The sequence below is a fragment of the Fonsecaea multimorphosa genome (assembly GCF_000836435.1).
Source record: "Fonsecaea multimorphosa CBS 102226 unplaced genomic scaffold supercont1.8, whole genome shotgun sequence".
Classification (NCBI taxonomy): domain Eukaryota; kingdom Fungi; phylum Ascomycota; class Eurotiomycetes; order Chaetothyriales; family Herpotrichiellaceae; genus Fonsecaea; species Fonsecaea multimorphosa.
The window spans coordinates 780,161-796,184 of NW_015971642.1; the positions used below are offsets into that span (position 1 = coordinate 780,161).

The window sequence follows — 16,024 nt, forward strand, 5'->3', positions numbered from 1 at the left end:
ACTACCGGACAGGTAGTCTAGACCCTGAACGCTAGAGGTTAGAAGGGCGCCATCTGGGCTCCTTCTTCTGAGCAAACGCATCCAACCCAATCTGGGCATTCTCGCCTTTGTATAGAGCCCGGGCGAACCGGTCCTGCGCCACTCGATTCGCCTGTTCGACGCTGACTTGCTGCCAGGCCTCTCGGATAGCGAACCTCGACACAATGATAGCATCGGGGGAAAAGCTTGCCACGCGCTCAGCCAGCTCGACGGCTTCTTGCACGAGTGAATGTTGGGTCTGTGAAATCTTGTTGACGAGGTTCAATCGGAGAGCTTCTTCTGCTGACAGTTTTCGACCCGTCAAGGCGATTTCCGAGGCGACCTGAAGTCCACATAGGCGCATGAGCCGTGGCAGCCCCCCAGCGTTCGCAGCAAGTCCACGAGCAGCTTCTGGTAACCCGAATACTGCTGTCGGAGACGCGACTACCATGTCACTAAAACATGCCAATTAGCGAATCGCTGATCACATTGGCGCCCATACTGGCGTCCTGATGCTTTACCAGTTCAAGACAATCTCGAAGCCGCCCCCGAGTGCATAACCATTCACTGCTGCAATAATTGGTTTCTTGCGATGTGTTGCGAGGCTGATTCCAGCAAATCCACCAGGCGGGTACCTCTGCACTGCCTTGTGTGGTGCTCCTGGCCCGCCTTGGTCCGGCATGTTGAGTTTGCCTTGCTCTATCAGGTCGGCGCCGGCGCAGAAGGATTTTGTGCCTGCACCTGTGATGATGGCGACGCGAAGGGAGGGTTCCTGATCGTACCAGTCGAAGATGGACTCGGCCTGCCAGTGGGCGGTGGTGTCGACGGAATTCATAGCCCGTTCGCGATTGATGGTGACCAGGAGGACGAAAGGGGCGGGATAGGATATGATGAATGAGGGGGAGGGCGGAGGACTAGTCGTGGTGGCGTTCGCCATGATGATTCTCGGACACGACTTTGAGAGGTCAATAGAGCACAGATCCGACGAAATTCGTAGGAAGAGTAAAGACAGAAACAACTCTTTGATATGAAAGACGGTTCTCCGCCCTGTGTCGGATTCTTCCCGACGGGAGCCCAATCTCCCAGAACCAACCTTCCAATCATGGCGGCTCACATGGTCGTTAATCCATAACGTGAGTCTCATGTGGGTTTGTATGTAGCTGTTTATGTTGGGAAAATGCAAATACCTGGACTTCGGCCGATTATTTCAACCCATGGTTCAATATAGTCTGCAGCCGGGGCTTTACTTAAAACACGAGGTATTGTCTTTTGCCACACCGTGTGTTGGAATTCGGGTCATGGATACGAAGTGTTTCGACGCAGAAGGTGAAAAGTGGTAGCTTCCACTTTCGAGCAGATGAAAGACCACTACAATACCAAGTATTGTATGTGGTCGTGTTATTAGATAGAGACAATAGAATAGACAAAGACTAAAAGGGTTAGGGCAGCTTTGGGAGTGGATCTCTCGAGACGCAGAGTGTCAGCCAAAGGGCAAGTAAAGCGGCAATCCTCTGGGTACTGAAAGGAGCACGGAAGATGGTAGGCATCCAGCCGTGCTAGGTTTCACTATGCCTCGCGAGAAATGCAGAGACTATAGAAGCCATTGTCTGCTCCTGACGAGTAGAAATTGAAGTCTTCCAAATTTTCTTCGTCGGGATCACTAAGAGTAACCTAGGGTACAAAGGATGGTTGATCCAGCCTTCATCAACACCGCTAGAAAATGCAACCCAGCCAGTGCGTAGATGATCCTCGTCAGAAAGCCAGGAAAGTATTTGTTTGAGTGGGATATTCTCCTTCTCAGCAGGCATTCTGATATTTGAAACACCGTGTGAAAAGAAGAGGCTTTTGATCGAGTCGAGTTGGGTATGTCAGTGTATGGTTGAAGGTCCATGGGGTCTTTCGTTCGTGTTTGAATTTCTGTTGTCGAACACAGCATCATTTTCTCCATCAATGGTGCGCACCACCATTCTTGCATTTGACCAAAATGTTGCTCAGCAGTTTTCATAGTGTTGTCCTCCTTGCCGACGGCGTCTCGGCTTCAAAAGGTGAGTAGAAATCACCCAAGCCAACCTCTGCTTCCTCATCGTACAGCAGTGTGTAATCCCGAGCCCCACTCCTCATTCACATCGTCAGAGAAGTCTACACCTACCTCTCCACGGTCTTATTGAGCAGCAATTCAAGCGCCATCACCCCAGATACCCACGACGCCCATTGCAAACCCAACTCCGGCAATCCAACTTCGGACCTTCTGCACTTTGCGCTCCCGGATCATCTCCGTCTCGACCTTCTCGCCGTTCACTTGGTGTTCGTCACTGCTGTCCGATTCCACTTCGATATATCCGCTCTCATCGCTCGCCGAAGGACTTGCAACCCGCGAGGCCTTCACCTGTCCACTCTGTCCGCGGCGACTTGATCGGCTACCGATACCCCAGGACGGGAACCGTGAGAAGCCATTAAACCAGTACTCGACACCTTGTCCCCCAATGAAGCTTACAAGCGCAGTCCAAAGGAGGTATGGGTGGCGGCCTCGCGGGCTTGCGAGGGTGTATGCAGTGATCAGAGATAGAGAGGAGATCGACGCGAGAGTGAGGATCTGCCGCGTGGATTGGGTCTGGATTGTGGCAAGGGTGCGGGCTGCCAGAGATGCGGAGGGGAGAAGGGCGAGGGAGGGTAGAGTTATGGATTGGAGAGTGTAGGACGTTCCCTGTCACCAAGCTGTCAGTCGAGGTTGCCTAGGCAGAGAAGCATGAGAGCTGGACCAACGCACCGTCAACAGACCAAGGGATATGGTCCCCACGAACTTGGTGATGCTTATCGGGCAGGGCATCGCTGCGGCTCTGTTGCTGTAAGATGGTTGTATTCAGGATCGGAGAGTCGAAGGTGGCAAGCTACTTGGAGCAGTCGAAGATCTCCGGCGGGTGCGTCAATGGCGGGGTCAGACCACCGGTAATCTGTCTTCCGAGCTGAATAGTTTGGGTATTCGACTACGAGGAACAGTTGGAGAGAAGAGACGCAGAAGGAACAGCGGGTGGAAATGGACTTGAAGCAAGGAACAATCTGGAATGATGGAAAGGTGGACAGACCAAACGACGTTGTCGCGAAGCTGCGGTGCCTGCGTCGGCCGCCCGCCACTTGGACGGCCACCCAAACCCTCGAGAACCGCCTTACGTAATGCCGGCTATGAAGTTCAAGTCCAACGTCAAGCTCTCCCTCCCATCTATTACATCCTACTCCTGCTTGACCTTTCCTGTTTTCCCTTTCAGTAGCTTCCAATGGGTAATATCTACCTAGGTATTTGAGTTTGTCCATCCCCCTATTGTGGCAGTCATAGCAATAAGCTCTACGATGATCATATGGGAGAAAGGGTCATCCGTCCAAGAATTGCAGAACGTTGGACCTTGAATGCGTCAGTTTGACTTGGAGTTAGTTGGCGGCGCTGTGAACATTGAAGCAGCCTCAAAATCCCAGTCTGAGCCAAACTGCGACTTTATATGAGTCCATCCCAGCAAAAAGGCCCGTCATGAACCTTCTCATAACGAGGCTCCAGGAGACAACAATACAATGTACCAGCCCAGTGTTTTCCACGTCGTCCCCATTTCCCCCACGAGGCGGAAAAAGGCCTCTTCCCAAAGACGATGCTCATGACCACCTCTTGAAGTGTCGGCAGCCGGCATCCCGGAGCTCTATATTATACACCACCGTCTCTCGGTCTCGGGCCATCATTTACAGCTTCGATCCCGCCTTTTTCCTCATGCCGCCCACCCCGGTGACCTCTGCTCCGCTCAAAATGAAGTCTGGATAGTTAAAGTCTCCTCCAGGTGATCCGGCAGAGGTGTGCCACGCGCCACCGTCAACAACCAATGTGTCTCCCGTGACATAGTTCGCCGCGTCGCTGAACAGATAGACCGTCGCGTCTGCAATTTCCTTGATCGTGCCCCATCGTCCCAACGGGATTCTTTTCCCGGCCGTTTGTCCCGTCGGATCATCCCCCCTCTTGTGCTTTTGGGACAGTCGGTCCATTCCCTCGGTGCCTGCGATTGGACCGGGGGCAATGATGTTACTGGTGATGCCGAGGGGACCGTATTCTATCGCCACGTTTGCGGACAGGGCATCGACACCGGCTTTGGCAACAGCGACATGGGTCTGCATGGGAAGACCCGTGTAGTGGATGGTGGCGGACACGTAGATGATCCGGCCGCCCGGTCCTGAAGATTCGGCCTTTGGTAGGGAGGACGACGAATTGTGTTTTTTGGCCGACGCGACGAGGTGCGGGAGGCAGAGTTTGGTGATGTTATAGGAGCCCAGAATGTCAATGTCCATGACGGTTTTGAAGGCGTTGGTGGAGAGTTGGGAGAGCGGAGCCAGGAAGTTGCCCGCTGCGCCAGCACTTTTTTTTCGGCACGCACCAATTGTCAGCAACACCATTCGATCGAGATAGCTCCGCAGGCATGTAGAAGCGGGGAATTCTGGAGTGATTGCAAGGCCCCCTTACATTAGAAAATCAATGCCCCCCAACACCTTGACGCACTCATCCACGGCCTTCTCCAAGCTCTTGACATCTCGGACGTCGATCCCGCCGATTCCCAAGACTTTACTTCCCGCGCGTGCCGTCTCCAGATCTTTGGCCACGGAGACTGTCTTCTCCGCGTTGCGCCCGACGATGCAGGCGTTGGCGCCCAGGTGGACGAGCGCACGCACCTGCGCGGAACAGATCGATCCGTTCCCGCCGGTGCAGAAGACGACTTTGTCACGGAAGAGGTCGGGCTGCCATACGGAGGAGAGGTATGCCTGCTTTGGGAGCGGCATCTTGGGTTATGTGTGCGGAGGGGAGACAGGGGAAGAAGTCGATTCCTGCTCTGGGCGGTTATCTAGGGCGTGAAAGGACGGGAGAGGGCGGATCGTAGTCTTGTTGGGATTGACGTGCAAATCGGGCGGTGTACACGGCACTTAATCTGACAACGAAAGATCAGGAGTGAAGTTGAGGGCTGGGTTGCGTGTGAGGACGTGCTTTTGTAGTCTATGCCCTCGTATACCGGGGACAATAATGTACACTCAACGGCCGAAGTATGTGGTTCATTGGCAAACAACGGCCGTAAACGGACCCCGAATTCATAGCTGCGGGATTCCACTAGGGCGGAACCGACGAGGCTCGGCGCGGGGAGCTTGGGAGTACCGAGGCTGCAAGGCTGGGCCCGTGATTACTATTCTAGTATCGATTGAGCACACAAGGCTGACATTGGTTTAGAAGTAATAATACTGTCGGTCAGTCGCTGCTCCTGGCCAAACGATTGATGTGGCCCATCTCAATGACCTGTGGTCTGCTGAGATGCATGTCCATCGTGGCATCGGTTAGCCCACCCTAGCAGATCTCAGTCCTCAAGTTCCCAATAGTCTAGGTTTACCTGCTGCAACACGTCTCGCAGCTCCTCATTCAGACCTAGCCATCTCCCAGTCGAACGTGCCGGATGACTGTCGCTGCCCGCTTCGTGCAAATTGCAGTCGCTAAGTCTGGCGCCGCGCCTCCCAGCAAGTCCCTAACTGTTTTGCCAATTGTCCAGTGCGGCTGCGTCTGCAACAACCCACTGCGGCTGAGGTATTGGAGTCTGTGGTGTGCCTGTGGCTGGTCCTGCGCCGCCCGATCCTGTCATGCCAGGATTGACGTGATTGGTTTCGCCGTTAGCCATGCCATAGGCTTCGTTGAGGACGCCCGCGGCCTCTTCGCCATAGACAACATCTTCCGACCCATCGGCCATACGCAACGCTGCCAGGCCCCATCCAATGGCATCCAGTTCTCGTTGAAAGAAGTCACGTTCGTCATCATCAATGTCGTCAAGTCGAACTTCATTTTCCTCAACATCGCCCTCCACCTTTGGCTCCGAGCCTTTCTTCCCTTTCCTTGTGACGTCGGGATACCTCCTTTTCTGCCACCAGAAGGTCAGCCCTCGGAGCGCCCATTCGAGCGGCACTGCTTCGTCGACCTCCCCTTCCACGTTTGCGTCATGCATTCCTGCCAACCAGTCATCTCTAAGTTCTGGCCTGCAGTGCAAGTAAATTGCTGTGATGACACGCATGTTGCTTTGCCGCCATTTTCGACCACAATAGGGAACTTGTGATTTGAATAGCTTGAGCACATATAGGCGGAGGGTTGGGTCCGGAACACGTAGAACCCGGCGCAGGATTTGTGAAGACTTGAACTGAACAAGGAATAAGATGCGGTGAGACTTCCCGCGTGTCAGCTTCTGCAGGACTCGAAGCAGATGGATGGAGGTTTGGAATTGCCGGAACGAATAGGTGGTGATCGGGCTTGTTGGAAGAGGACCAAGCGGGTTGCCAAGCTCATCGACTGAGGGACGGGCGTTGGCATCGGGATTTTGTTGCGGCTGTTGTGATGGATTGTTCTGGTCGATAGTGGGTTGGACCTCGGATCGCGTTGTCGGGGACCTTCTGTGCCGCGAAATAGGTGGCGGAATGGCCTCGTCCCCATCCCCATCCGATGCTTCTGATCGTTCGTCCGGGCTTGTGGGGGACAAGGGTGGATGGTCTGAGTGAATATGGCAATAGTGCCACACGCTCAGATCATCTCGGTCGTACCTGAAAGCCACGAGGTCCTCCAGATTCTGATGCGCAAAGTATTTTAGAGTGAGCTGCACGTAGTTAGAGTCCAGGAGGAGCTGGTTCATGTACTCGAACTTCAGGATGTGAGAGACCTTGAACCACTTCAACAAAAGGAACAAGGCGCCAGAGACTGCTTGTTGACTGATCTCTCGGGAGCGGACATTATCCAAGTCTTCCAGGGTCATTTCGTTCGGACGAGGCGGCGGTGGCGGCATGGGCAACGTCTGGTTCTGGACCATGTTAGAGTTCGACTTGGTGCGATTCAGACCCCCAGTTTGCGTTGGTTCTTGGGTGCCACCATTGCGAACAGCAATATCTTGTACATTGGTAAGCATCACTTTCATCATCACAATGACCAAAGATTGCAGATCCGGCAGAGCATGGTGGAAGAAATCGTCCACTGCAAACATACGAGAACGCAAGTCAGGATCCTCAAGGCTCTCGAGCTCCCTCTCTTCCTCGCTTCTTTCGTCGTCATCTTCTTTCGCTTCATCCTTGATGTCTCCTTTCCACCCCCTTTCATACTTCATGAACAAATCTCGCTCTCTCCAAAGCTGGCGCATTGCTCGTGTCATCCTCATACGACTGGCGAACAGCTCTCCCGCTTCGATAATAGAGAGAGGAACATCGCTGCCTTCCCACTTCTTCCCCACCATCATGTCCTGAACTCTCGTCGAACCTTTTCCACCAATACTGTCACTGGTACTATCTAGTGGTGGGTAGAGGAACGGGAAGTTCTGGTTGGTCTGATAGTTCTGTTTCTTACCAGCCTTTCCACCAGGACCAATTGGTGATGGGGGCGGTGAAGGGGCCGGAGTAGCGATGTGGACGGGTTGGTGAAGAATCGAGCCCCGAGTTGCCGCGCCACTCACACTACCCCCTATAGACCCAGGAATGTCACTCCGAGACTGGTTTGACAATGGAGGCAGCATAGTCTTCTGCTCAATTTCCAAGGGTATTATGGGTGGCGGGGGGTTATACGCCGGGTATTTGGAGGTGATCTCCTGTCGAAAAAGGTGATAATCCAACGGAGATGCCGTAAGAACAGGGTGGGAGGCTTCTGCAGAGAATGGATCCACGCGCGGTTGCAATACGCTTTTGACTTTTTCCAGATGGCCCGAGACGTTCCCAAACAACAGTAGGATCGACTTCCAGAACAATTGCAATGCATGCATAAGGGGTATATTGTAAAGTTCATCCCATCGTAAACGTGAAATCATGCCGACAAGAAAGACTAGTAGGTTGGGTTGTAAGGCCGAGAGCGAACGTCGTAAGGCCTGGCCAGCGGCAGTCTCAATTCGAACCCTTGAGGACTCGATCAAAATATAGAAGCAAGAAAGGCATAAACTGAGCTCCCGGTACTCGTTTTCGCCAAAGGCTCCCTCTGTTATCTCTTCACCGTCGGCGACTTGTGGAGAATGGCTCAGGTCTGGTGCCTTTGACGCATGAATTAGGCAACCATAAAGATGAGGAATAACCGAGCACTGCTCCATTAAATCCGCTCCGTTGTGCATCCACTGAACCTGAATGACATGGCATCGATCATCTTCGGAATGTGGGAGATCTTCTTCGTCAGTGACGGCCTCTTTCGGCTCAAGTCCGGATGTGGTGCTCCAAGTACCCATCAAGACATAGTAGATGCAGCACAGAGCCTCGTCGCGCAGACTGTAATCTTCATCGTCCAGACCACTGACCAGGCCCGAGATGAATTTCCGTCGTTGATCTTGGCTAACACCGGTCCATTTTGAGTCGTCGGAAATGGACTCCGATTCACAAAAGATCTTCCACCTCTGTTCGAATGCCTCAAGAGAAGCTAGCAGATACTGCCGATCCTGTTCGAGTTCGGTGTAATGAAACCACTGGTCAATTTCGCGCTCAAAGTCCTCGGCATCCTGGTATTGAAAAGCGTAGGGAGTCTGTTCGACTTTGGGAAATTGTCCCACTAGTTGCCTCAATTGTGGAAGGCTCAGAGAATCTGTGGGATCTGTAGGTGCCGGGGGAGCTGGTGGTGGCTGTGAGGGAGGCGGAGGAGGAGCCGTCGTCGTGGAACCCTCGCGTCGTAGAATTGGGCGTTTAGGCTTCGCGTCTACTTCATCAACACTTATGTTATCCATGACCGCCGGCGCCGCCGGAAATGCACATTAAAATGCAGTTGGAAAGCTATACGAACAAAATACGCAAGGGCAAGATGGAATAGCGTCTCAAGAGGAACGGTTCGCTGGAGGTCGCGATCCGAGAAGATGCCAAGGCTTCGACTGGGTTAGCGTCTCGGCCTGAATGGGCGTCAAGTTGTTGCCGCCCTGACCAGACCACCCAAACTGCGTGACACAGAGCGAGCCGGTTTTAAAGCAGCATCGCAATTGAGGAACTGTCCCTCGCCTCGCCAACCTCATGCAGTGCTTATATCGACCTTTTTTACCTAGGTATGCATACGTGAGTACCAGCGCACTACCCTTGAAGTTTCCTCCTGGCTAGGGGGTTCCGGTATTGCTGCCCACCGAACGTTGCGTGCGGTGATCCTAGGTACCTAGGAACTATTGCATGATTGTTGAGACTGTTACATTTTTGGCCTTTTTCCAACCTACAAGATGATAGAGCAAGCTCCGTGCAACCGCAGGATTTCCATGCCGCTATACCTTTGGCCTCCCATCCTTCCACATAGACACGCACCGCACACAATCCAGCCGCTCCATTCCAGCACCATATTCCGGTGCGCCAAGTTCTTGCCCAGATAATGCCAAAGTCCCCCAATGCCAATCAACGGTGTATTGCCTTGCCCACTTTGGAGTCCATGCTTTCTGCCATTTCGCTGCTATTTGACACAAAGTTGAATGCCCTCAAGGGTATCTCCTTACCAATCCGGCTCACTTGGCCACGCTTGCCTCGACGCTCGCAGCCCGAGTGAGTCCACTTCGTAACTCTCGGAGATAACGCAGTCACACTCATCTTTGCGCCCCTCACTTGGCCTGTTCCGGCAGGTATGCACCCCCAGCAAGGACGAGATTCATGTTGGTGAACTTGACGCTGTAGACGGGGCTCTGCTTGGTGAGGAACGCGCTGATCTGGTCGCTGGTCACAACCGCGTCCTTACCACGTCTCTTGCCACCACTCTGGATCCCAGCGACGCCGCCCACACCACTGACGCCCGTGCCGCCCACGCTGGCACCCACGCCCGCCGCGCCCATCGACGTGCCCGACGTGAGGTTGAGATTCGACGTCGGAGCACTGGTGCCACCGCCGGCGGATTTGGGAGCTCCATCCTGCATCACACCACCTCCGGCCTGCGCAGCTGCTGCGCCATCACCAGCTTTATTGGTGGTCGCCCCTCCACCGATAGTACTGGTGGTGGTTGCTGCAGCTTCCTTTGCCGGTCCCGTAACGTCCCATGCCCGCACAGTGCAGTCTGCGCCGCCACTCACTAGAACCGTTGATTCAGCTGACCAACTGAGACTCCAGATCCCACCTTTGCCGTGGCCCCGCATTTTCTTAAGCAATCTTCCAGGCCCTAGATCCCAGAGCAGTATGACTCCGGTGTCGTCGGCTGATGCGAGGATCTTACCATTCCGAGAACAGGATAGTGCCGTGATAGACGACGTGTGGCCGGTGAACATCCTCACGGCATTCCCGTTATTCAAGCTCCACATTCTGACCGTCTTATCTGAGCTCGCCGTAAACACATAGCTCGAATTGGGATGCCAGGCTACCACGTCGACGTCGTCATCGTGGCCCGCCAAAAGACGCACTTGGCGAATGCGGTCGGTCAACCAAATTCTTGCTGTCTTGTCATGGCCGCAGGATGCGAAATAATGGCCAAAGGGTCCCCAGACAACTGACCAGACCGGCCCAACGTGGCCTTTGTAGACGACGATGCACTGAAAGACGTCGAGGTTCCAAAGGCGGATCGTGCTGTCCGCGGAGCACGAGAGTAGCCATTTGGAATCGGTGTCTGGAGAATCTGTGGTAGGCTTGTCGGTTGAGGGAGCAAAGGCGACGCTATACACAGGTCCAGCGTGGCCGATGAGGCGTTGGGAGTTTTGTTGTTGGCCATTCGGTGCTGGGGGACCAAGCGCGGACCCATCCATCGTCCAGACGCGTATGTACGACTCTGCGAAGCCCGCAGCAACCAGTCTCTGATCACCACTAAAGTCCATGCAACAGATCGAGTCGTGAGTATTGTGAAACGTGTACATTACCACGCTCAGTCCTGGCCCGATGCCACCAGTCCGAGTCTCGATCCTGAGCCGGTCGCGGTTTTCGCGAATCTTTTGTACCTCCATGGCCACGTCTCGCGCAGTAGATACTGGAAATGGAATCTCGGTTCGGTTGGGCCCCTCGTCTTCGTCTTCTTGCTTAATGTTGACCAACTCATGAGTTTGAACCAGTGTAGGCTGGCCTGGATGAGGGGGTATCTTCTGATCGAGCTCCTCGAGTTCGGCGCGAACGTCTCCTTCGGCGTCTTTTTCCATGGGCAATTTGCCAAGTTTGAGCGTCGCCAGATTGTTTCCGACATTCGGGTCTGTGGAAGAGACGGCGTTCCCGGGTTTGTGGCCTGGAATACCTTCGTCCTCGGCGGGCATATCTTGGCCGTCGATCCCTCGTTGGATCACAGACGCGAAACTGAAGCGATCGTCCGCCGCGCGCTCGACTTGTCGTAGGTCCAGGTTGTTTTCTACAATTGTCATGAAGAGCTTGTAGCCGGCTTGCGGGAGAGTCTCGAGAAATTGCATGAAGTAGACGTATGCAGGGTTGCTGAGGGATAAACGGTATTTGTTGTCGCGGTAAATCTTTGCAATCTTGTCTTCGCCATGTTCTGGTAGCGTGATGTGCTCAAGCCCTCGGAGATCGTATTCATGCTCCTTCTTGAAATCCTCGTGGAACTTCTGAAACAGCCGATTGGCTTCCTTCGGGTAGAATTGTTTGACTAGGTCAAGGTATGAGTAGACGAAGATAGGCCAGAGTAGGCGCTTGACTTCTGGTTTGTAGATATCCAGAGCGTCATCAGTCCATGCTTGTAATCGCACAAACATCTCATAATAGCGAGGAGGCCCAGAAGGCGTTGGCTTCAGCTCTGCATCTTTGGGGATTTCTTGATTTGCCGACTCTGCCCTAAGAGTGGCTTCGGTTCTGTGGTAGCCCTTCTTGGCTAAGTAGTCGATCACCTATACAAAGCCGTTAGCCATTGTTACCTGACCTCTTTATGAACTTGTGGACATGCATGAAAGGAATAAGCAGAATAATCCAGGCCCTCATCCTGCGCCTCAAGACGCTTCGACTCCTCATCTCTCTCGATATCCTCGACATAAGCGTAGGGGTAGTACGGGCTTACAGCTCCCGGTAGAGGCGCTGTAGTTTCAACATCTTCCCCCGGTAGCTTAGCCTTCTTGCACGATCTTCTGCGTCGTGGACGAGTCTGATCCATGCTAGGGGTAGATGAAGAGGTGGTTGAAAGTAAATATGCCGAGTGTCGATGAGGCTGGTGGCACAGACGGTAGAATATCCTTTGATGGGATGTTTGTGCACAGAGATTCTAGGAAGTGCGCGACACGCGACGTGGAGGGCAGTGCCACAACACCCTTCGCTTTCACGCTCTCCATGTGACCGTACATTCGCTTCACGTTTTCTTTGTTGTGAATTGCCATATTCGCCAAGCAATCCGAGTATCCAGATATGTCGACTGAAAATGGTGATCGCCCTCACCTCCTTCAAGAACAGGACAAGGAAAATGCTGACGGGGAGATCTGAGAAAAGGGATTGCTCACAATTTGGTTGAGATTCTGCTGCGACATGCCTCCACCAGAGGCACCTGTTGCGCTGGCGGTGGATGCTGGAGGCCCAGAGCCGGATGCACTGGCAACGCCATTGACCAGAGGAGCAGCGGTGGGAGTGACCAAGGGACCATTTGGTCCTGTGCTTGCGCTCCGTGGCGCTGGGCTGGGCGCCGACATCGTTATTTTGCACTCATGCAAAGGCGAGATTTCTCACGTACGACCGAGAGAGTCAGTCTGAGTAGGTTTAGATGAGGGTGACTGACAAGGGGAATGTGAAGTGCGATGCAAGAGGTGATATGAGAGTCTAGACAGTGATGCGGCCGTGATGCTGGTGAACGTTCGTGATTCTGGTATTGACGCCGAGACGCTTAGCCAGACTGAGATATCTCGGCTAACCTTCCGCTGAAGTGAATATGCATGCCCTGTCACAAAAGACTTCATTGTTGACAAGGACGTCTTTGAGATTCATCCCCGACCTCACCGTCATCACGCAGACCAATTGCGGCTTGGACAATGCACAGGCTACCGACACGTCACCCCAACTACCAGCGTCTCGACCGCAGAAATGGAGGTTGATCGGCCTGACGAGGGCAAAACCACCGCCTTTACGCCCGCCACCCGAATTGCAGAGTTGAACGAAATCGACCGATCTATTTCCACCCTTCTCTCCGCAGCCTCTGACGCCGTTGGCATTTTATCGAACTCGCCCACTACCGAAATACAAGAGGCGGCTTTACGTTCGTCGTCCAGCGCACGGGCAGCCTTTGCAACGGCCGCCGAGTCCTACTTTTCTACCCTCTCCTCGATCGAAGTCCGACTCCGACGCCAAGTTTACGCGTTAGAAGAGGCAGATCTCATACGGCCTGGAGATGACAGAGATGCAAGAAAAGGTCGCGCCATGGGGGGAGACAATAATTTGACCAGAGTGGGCGGCGGTCCTCTTGACCCTAGCTGGCTCAATGCCCGAGCAAGTGAGAGCGTTGAGGCGGGAATGAAGCAAGAACTTCTGGCTCAGGCGAAAGAGTTTGTGGAGAACGCAGAAAAGGAAGCGCAAAATGCTGATCAGGACCCGATCGTCAAGGAGGAAGCCAGCGGCTGAAGAGCCGGAAAACTAGACGTGGTTTTGATGGCACGGCCGATTTCGAGCTACGGTTGATTCTTCTCCTCCTGTACTCGCACATGCAGGGCGTCCGAGAGAGTCATTTGACTAAGCTTTTGACTTTGACAGCCCCTTGACACATACTGTGGTCGTGGGTGACACTCTCGGCACGATCAACATAAAGGATAGATACTGCAGTGCCTTTATTACTGAGACGGAGGCGGTGGTTTGGCTGCGAGCCGGGACACCGAGTCGAATTGAGGAGTCAAGTGTCGCTCCACCCATTTTCCAGTCAAACGTTCGACTAAATCATTTTGGCATCCAGAGCCTTGCTCGCACCCTATGATCAAAGAATCCGCACCATTGCGTCGCCGTCATTGAGGCCCGAGACCTTTGGCCACTCGCCGAGGGAGTAGACGTCCTCTATTCGAGGCTCTCATCGAGGCCGACTTGGGCGGAATATATGGCCCTAGAAAATGAAAACGGGACAACAGGTCTCGCTAGCGAAGCGTATCCAGCATCTTCGCGAAGATGTACTGAAGCAAGAACAATTATGTTCCAGTATGTACGCTTGTTTGCAGAGACAGAAGAACCAGATCTCGATGCGGGCGTTTAGCATCAACGAGGCCTGAGGCCCAGGCTGGATAGAACTCTACGAAGCATCCGCAGCATTTTCAGGAACCTGTGCATCTGACAGGAATATCTTTATCTCCTACTCTGGCTAATAATTCGCAATGGTTGGCTTGTTATTCTATCTATTTTTACTTATTAAGGCATGGAACGAGGTCTCCTCCCTGACAGCCCAACCCGCCGCAGATCCGTCCGTCATTTTTGTGAGACTACCGAATACTTGCTGCGTCTCCCAATGCTAATAGATAAAATCGCTCGTGTCAAGGCTGAGGAAGCCGCCCGATAGGCGGATGAAATGATGTCCGGGGAAGGGGAAGAGAAGAGGGAACTAGAAATGCTATTTTCTCATAACCCGTCACATGGTTCTTTGGGACTGGGTTGTTTTTTCTTTCCTGCCCGTCGCCTTTGTCTTTGCCCTGCCCTGTACGCCCTGTCCGGGGCTAGATATACCAAAGAGCGACCAAGATATTAGAGAGATGCCGATCGAAACCCCGATGCTACCTAGATACCCAACAATCAGATCTGAACATGGATTTTCACAACCATCCTGCCTGCCTGCCTGCCTGCCTGCCTGATATGATGTGTTCTGGTATAGATTCCCCCATTAAATGGCCATAGATTTCCCCAAAGATGGGCCACTTCAAAAAATCGCCACGGGCCTCATCGCCTGTAAAGCCAGGCAAACGGGAGCGCGGCCTGGCTCCGCAGCGCGACGAGATAATAAAGCGCGCCAAAGGCGGCGCCGCCGAGATGCGCGGCGTGGCCGACAATCGAGGTCCGGTCGTCGAGTCTCGCCGAGTCGAAAAGCGTGTACACCACCATGAGCGACCAGACGGGCACCGGAACGCCACCAAGTCCCAAACCCACCTTGGCCTTTGGGGTGGCCAACGACACGGCGGCGCCCAGACCCATGACCACGCCGGACAAGCCCAGCGCCCTGATTTCCCGTCCGCGGTAGTAGCCCGACTTTTCCCCGCGCTGCCGCTGTCTCTGGGACGTCTGGTAGAGAAACGCCAGATTGCCCGAGACGGCGGAGCCCAGCATCAGCATCCCGTAGCGCAGGGGCGCGATTCCGCACCGGAGCAACATCCTCGAAAACGTGGTGAAGGCGAACAAATTGCCGACGATGTGGTAGAGCTGGATGTGGCTGAAGGCCGGGGTGACTAGCGTCCACCATCTCCGCAGCTTCACGTCGTCGAGCTTGACGGTAAAGTGTTTGACCAAGGTGTTGAGCGTTCTCCTCTGCGTGGGGCTCGGCGGTTGCTTGCTGGGCTGCAGAATCCCCATGCTCCAATGCCACGCCGTCCAGATGCCGAGGCAGGTTACAAGACCTTTAAAAAAAGCGAGTCATGGAAATTAGAACGGTTCTTGGAAACAATTTTTTTCGATCTGAGCAAAGAGAGCTGATATCTCTCTCTCTCATGGGCCTCGCTAAAGCGCCGGGCACTTACAAGAATACATCATCACCTTGCTTCCCTGAAATCCTCGAAAAGGAAGCTCCGGCGGCCATGGACCCCTTCCATTTGTTGTTATGGTTCTGCGCACCCTCTCCAGGTTCGAGAGCGAGGCCGACGGCCAGCCGAAATCATTCAAGCCCATTGCCGAGGGGGGTTTTGAACTTGATACTCGGCTAGTTCTCAAAGTACCGGGACTGAATGCTCGGTCCAGGAGATGACCTGCGGCTCCAGAGCAAGGGAGTGAGGTCAGAGTTGAAGTTGGAAGTGGGACGCGAGCTGTCAAGGAGGCGCTCGGGACTTCTTCCTGATCGGGGATGCATCTCAGCCTTGCGCAGCCTTGCCATAAAGCGGCCCCGAATCCCCTCCGGTATGCTGCCACTGGGTGCCACCTACAGAATACTCGCTCGGTACTGCTGCAAGCGTCCACAGAGTTAGGG

The 16,024-nt window shown here is 53.9% G+C and overlaps 7 protein-coding genes across 7 annotated transcripts; 1 reads left to right on the top strand and 6 right to left on the bottom strand.

Annotated features, from left to right (window-relative positions):
- Positions 1-31: 31 nt before the first annotated feature.
- Positions 32-955, bottom strand: Z520_04996 (uncharacterized protein; the record flags this gene model as incomplete). The annotated part of the gene is made up of 2 exons (XM_016775500.1): positions 32-473; positions 540-955. The coding sequence occupies 2 exons, from the start codon at positions 953-955 to the stop codon at positions 32-34; spliced, it is 858 nt and encodes a 285-aa protein (XP_016633543.1).
- Positions 956-2,194: 1,239 nt separating this feature from the next.
- Z520_04997 (uncharacterized protein) lies at positions 2,195-2,845 on the bottom strand (the record flags this gene model as incomplete). Its single annotated transcript, XM_016775501.1, has 2 exons — positions 2,195-2,722; positions 2,786-2,845. The coding sequence occupies 2 exons, from the start codon at positions 2,843-2,845 to the stop codon at positions 2,195-2,197; spliced, it is 588 nt and encodes a 195-aa protein (XP_016633544.1).
- An 896-nt stretch (positions 2,846-3,741) lies between these two features.
- On the bottom strand, positions 3,742-4,824 carry Z520_04998 (uncharacterized protein; the record flags this gene model as incomplete). Its single annotated transcript, XM_016775502.1, has 2 exons — positions 3,742-4,405; positions 4,511-4,824. 2 exons carry the CDS (start codon positions 4,822-4,824, stop codon positions 3,742-3,744), a joined length of 978 nt encoding a protein of 325 aa, XP_016633545.1.
- Positions 4,825-5,552: 728 nt separating this feature from the next.
- Z520_04999 (uncharacterized protein) lies at positions 5,553-8,747 on the bottom strand (the record flags this gene model as incomplete). Its single annotated transcript, XM_016775503.1, has 1 exon — positions 5,553-8,747. One exon carries the CDS (start codon positions 8,745-8,747, stop codon positions 5,553-5,555), a length of 3,195 nt encoding a protein of 1,064 aa, XP_016633546.1.
- An 843-nt stretch (positions 8,748-9,590) lies between these two features.
- Z520_05000 (uncharacterized protein) lies at positions 9,591-12,052 on the bottom strand (the record flags this gene model as incomplete). The annotated part of the gene is made up of 2 exons (XM_016775504.1): positions 9,591-11,792; positions 11,837-12,052. 2 exons carry the CDS (start codon positions 12,050-12,052, stop codon positions 9,591-9,593), a joined length of 2,418 nt encoding a protein of 805 aa, XP_016633547.1.
- Positions 12,053-12,966: 914 nt separating this feature from the next.
- Z520_05001 (uncharacterized protein) lies at positions 12,967-13,500 on the top strand (the record flags this gene model as incomplete). The annotated part of the gene is made up of 1 exon (XM_016775505.1): positions 12,967-13,500. The coding sequence occupies one exon, from the start codon at positions 12,967-12,969 to the stop codon at positions 13,498-13,500; it is 534 nt and encodes a 177-aa protein (XP_016633548.1).
- Positions 13,501-14,790: 1,290 nt separating this feature from the next.
- Positions 14,791-15,417, bottom strand: Z520_05002 (uncharacterized protein; the record flags this gene model as incomplete). Its single annotated transcript, XM_016775506.1, has 1 exon — positions 14,791-15,417. One exon carries the CDS (start codon positions 15,415-15,417, stop codon positions 14,791-14,793), a length of 627 nt encoding a protein of 208 aa, XP_016633549.1.
- Between the last annotated feature and the right edge of the window lie 607 nt (positions 15,418-16,024).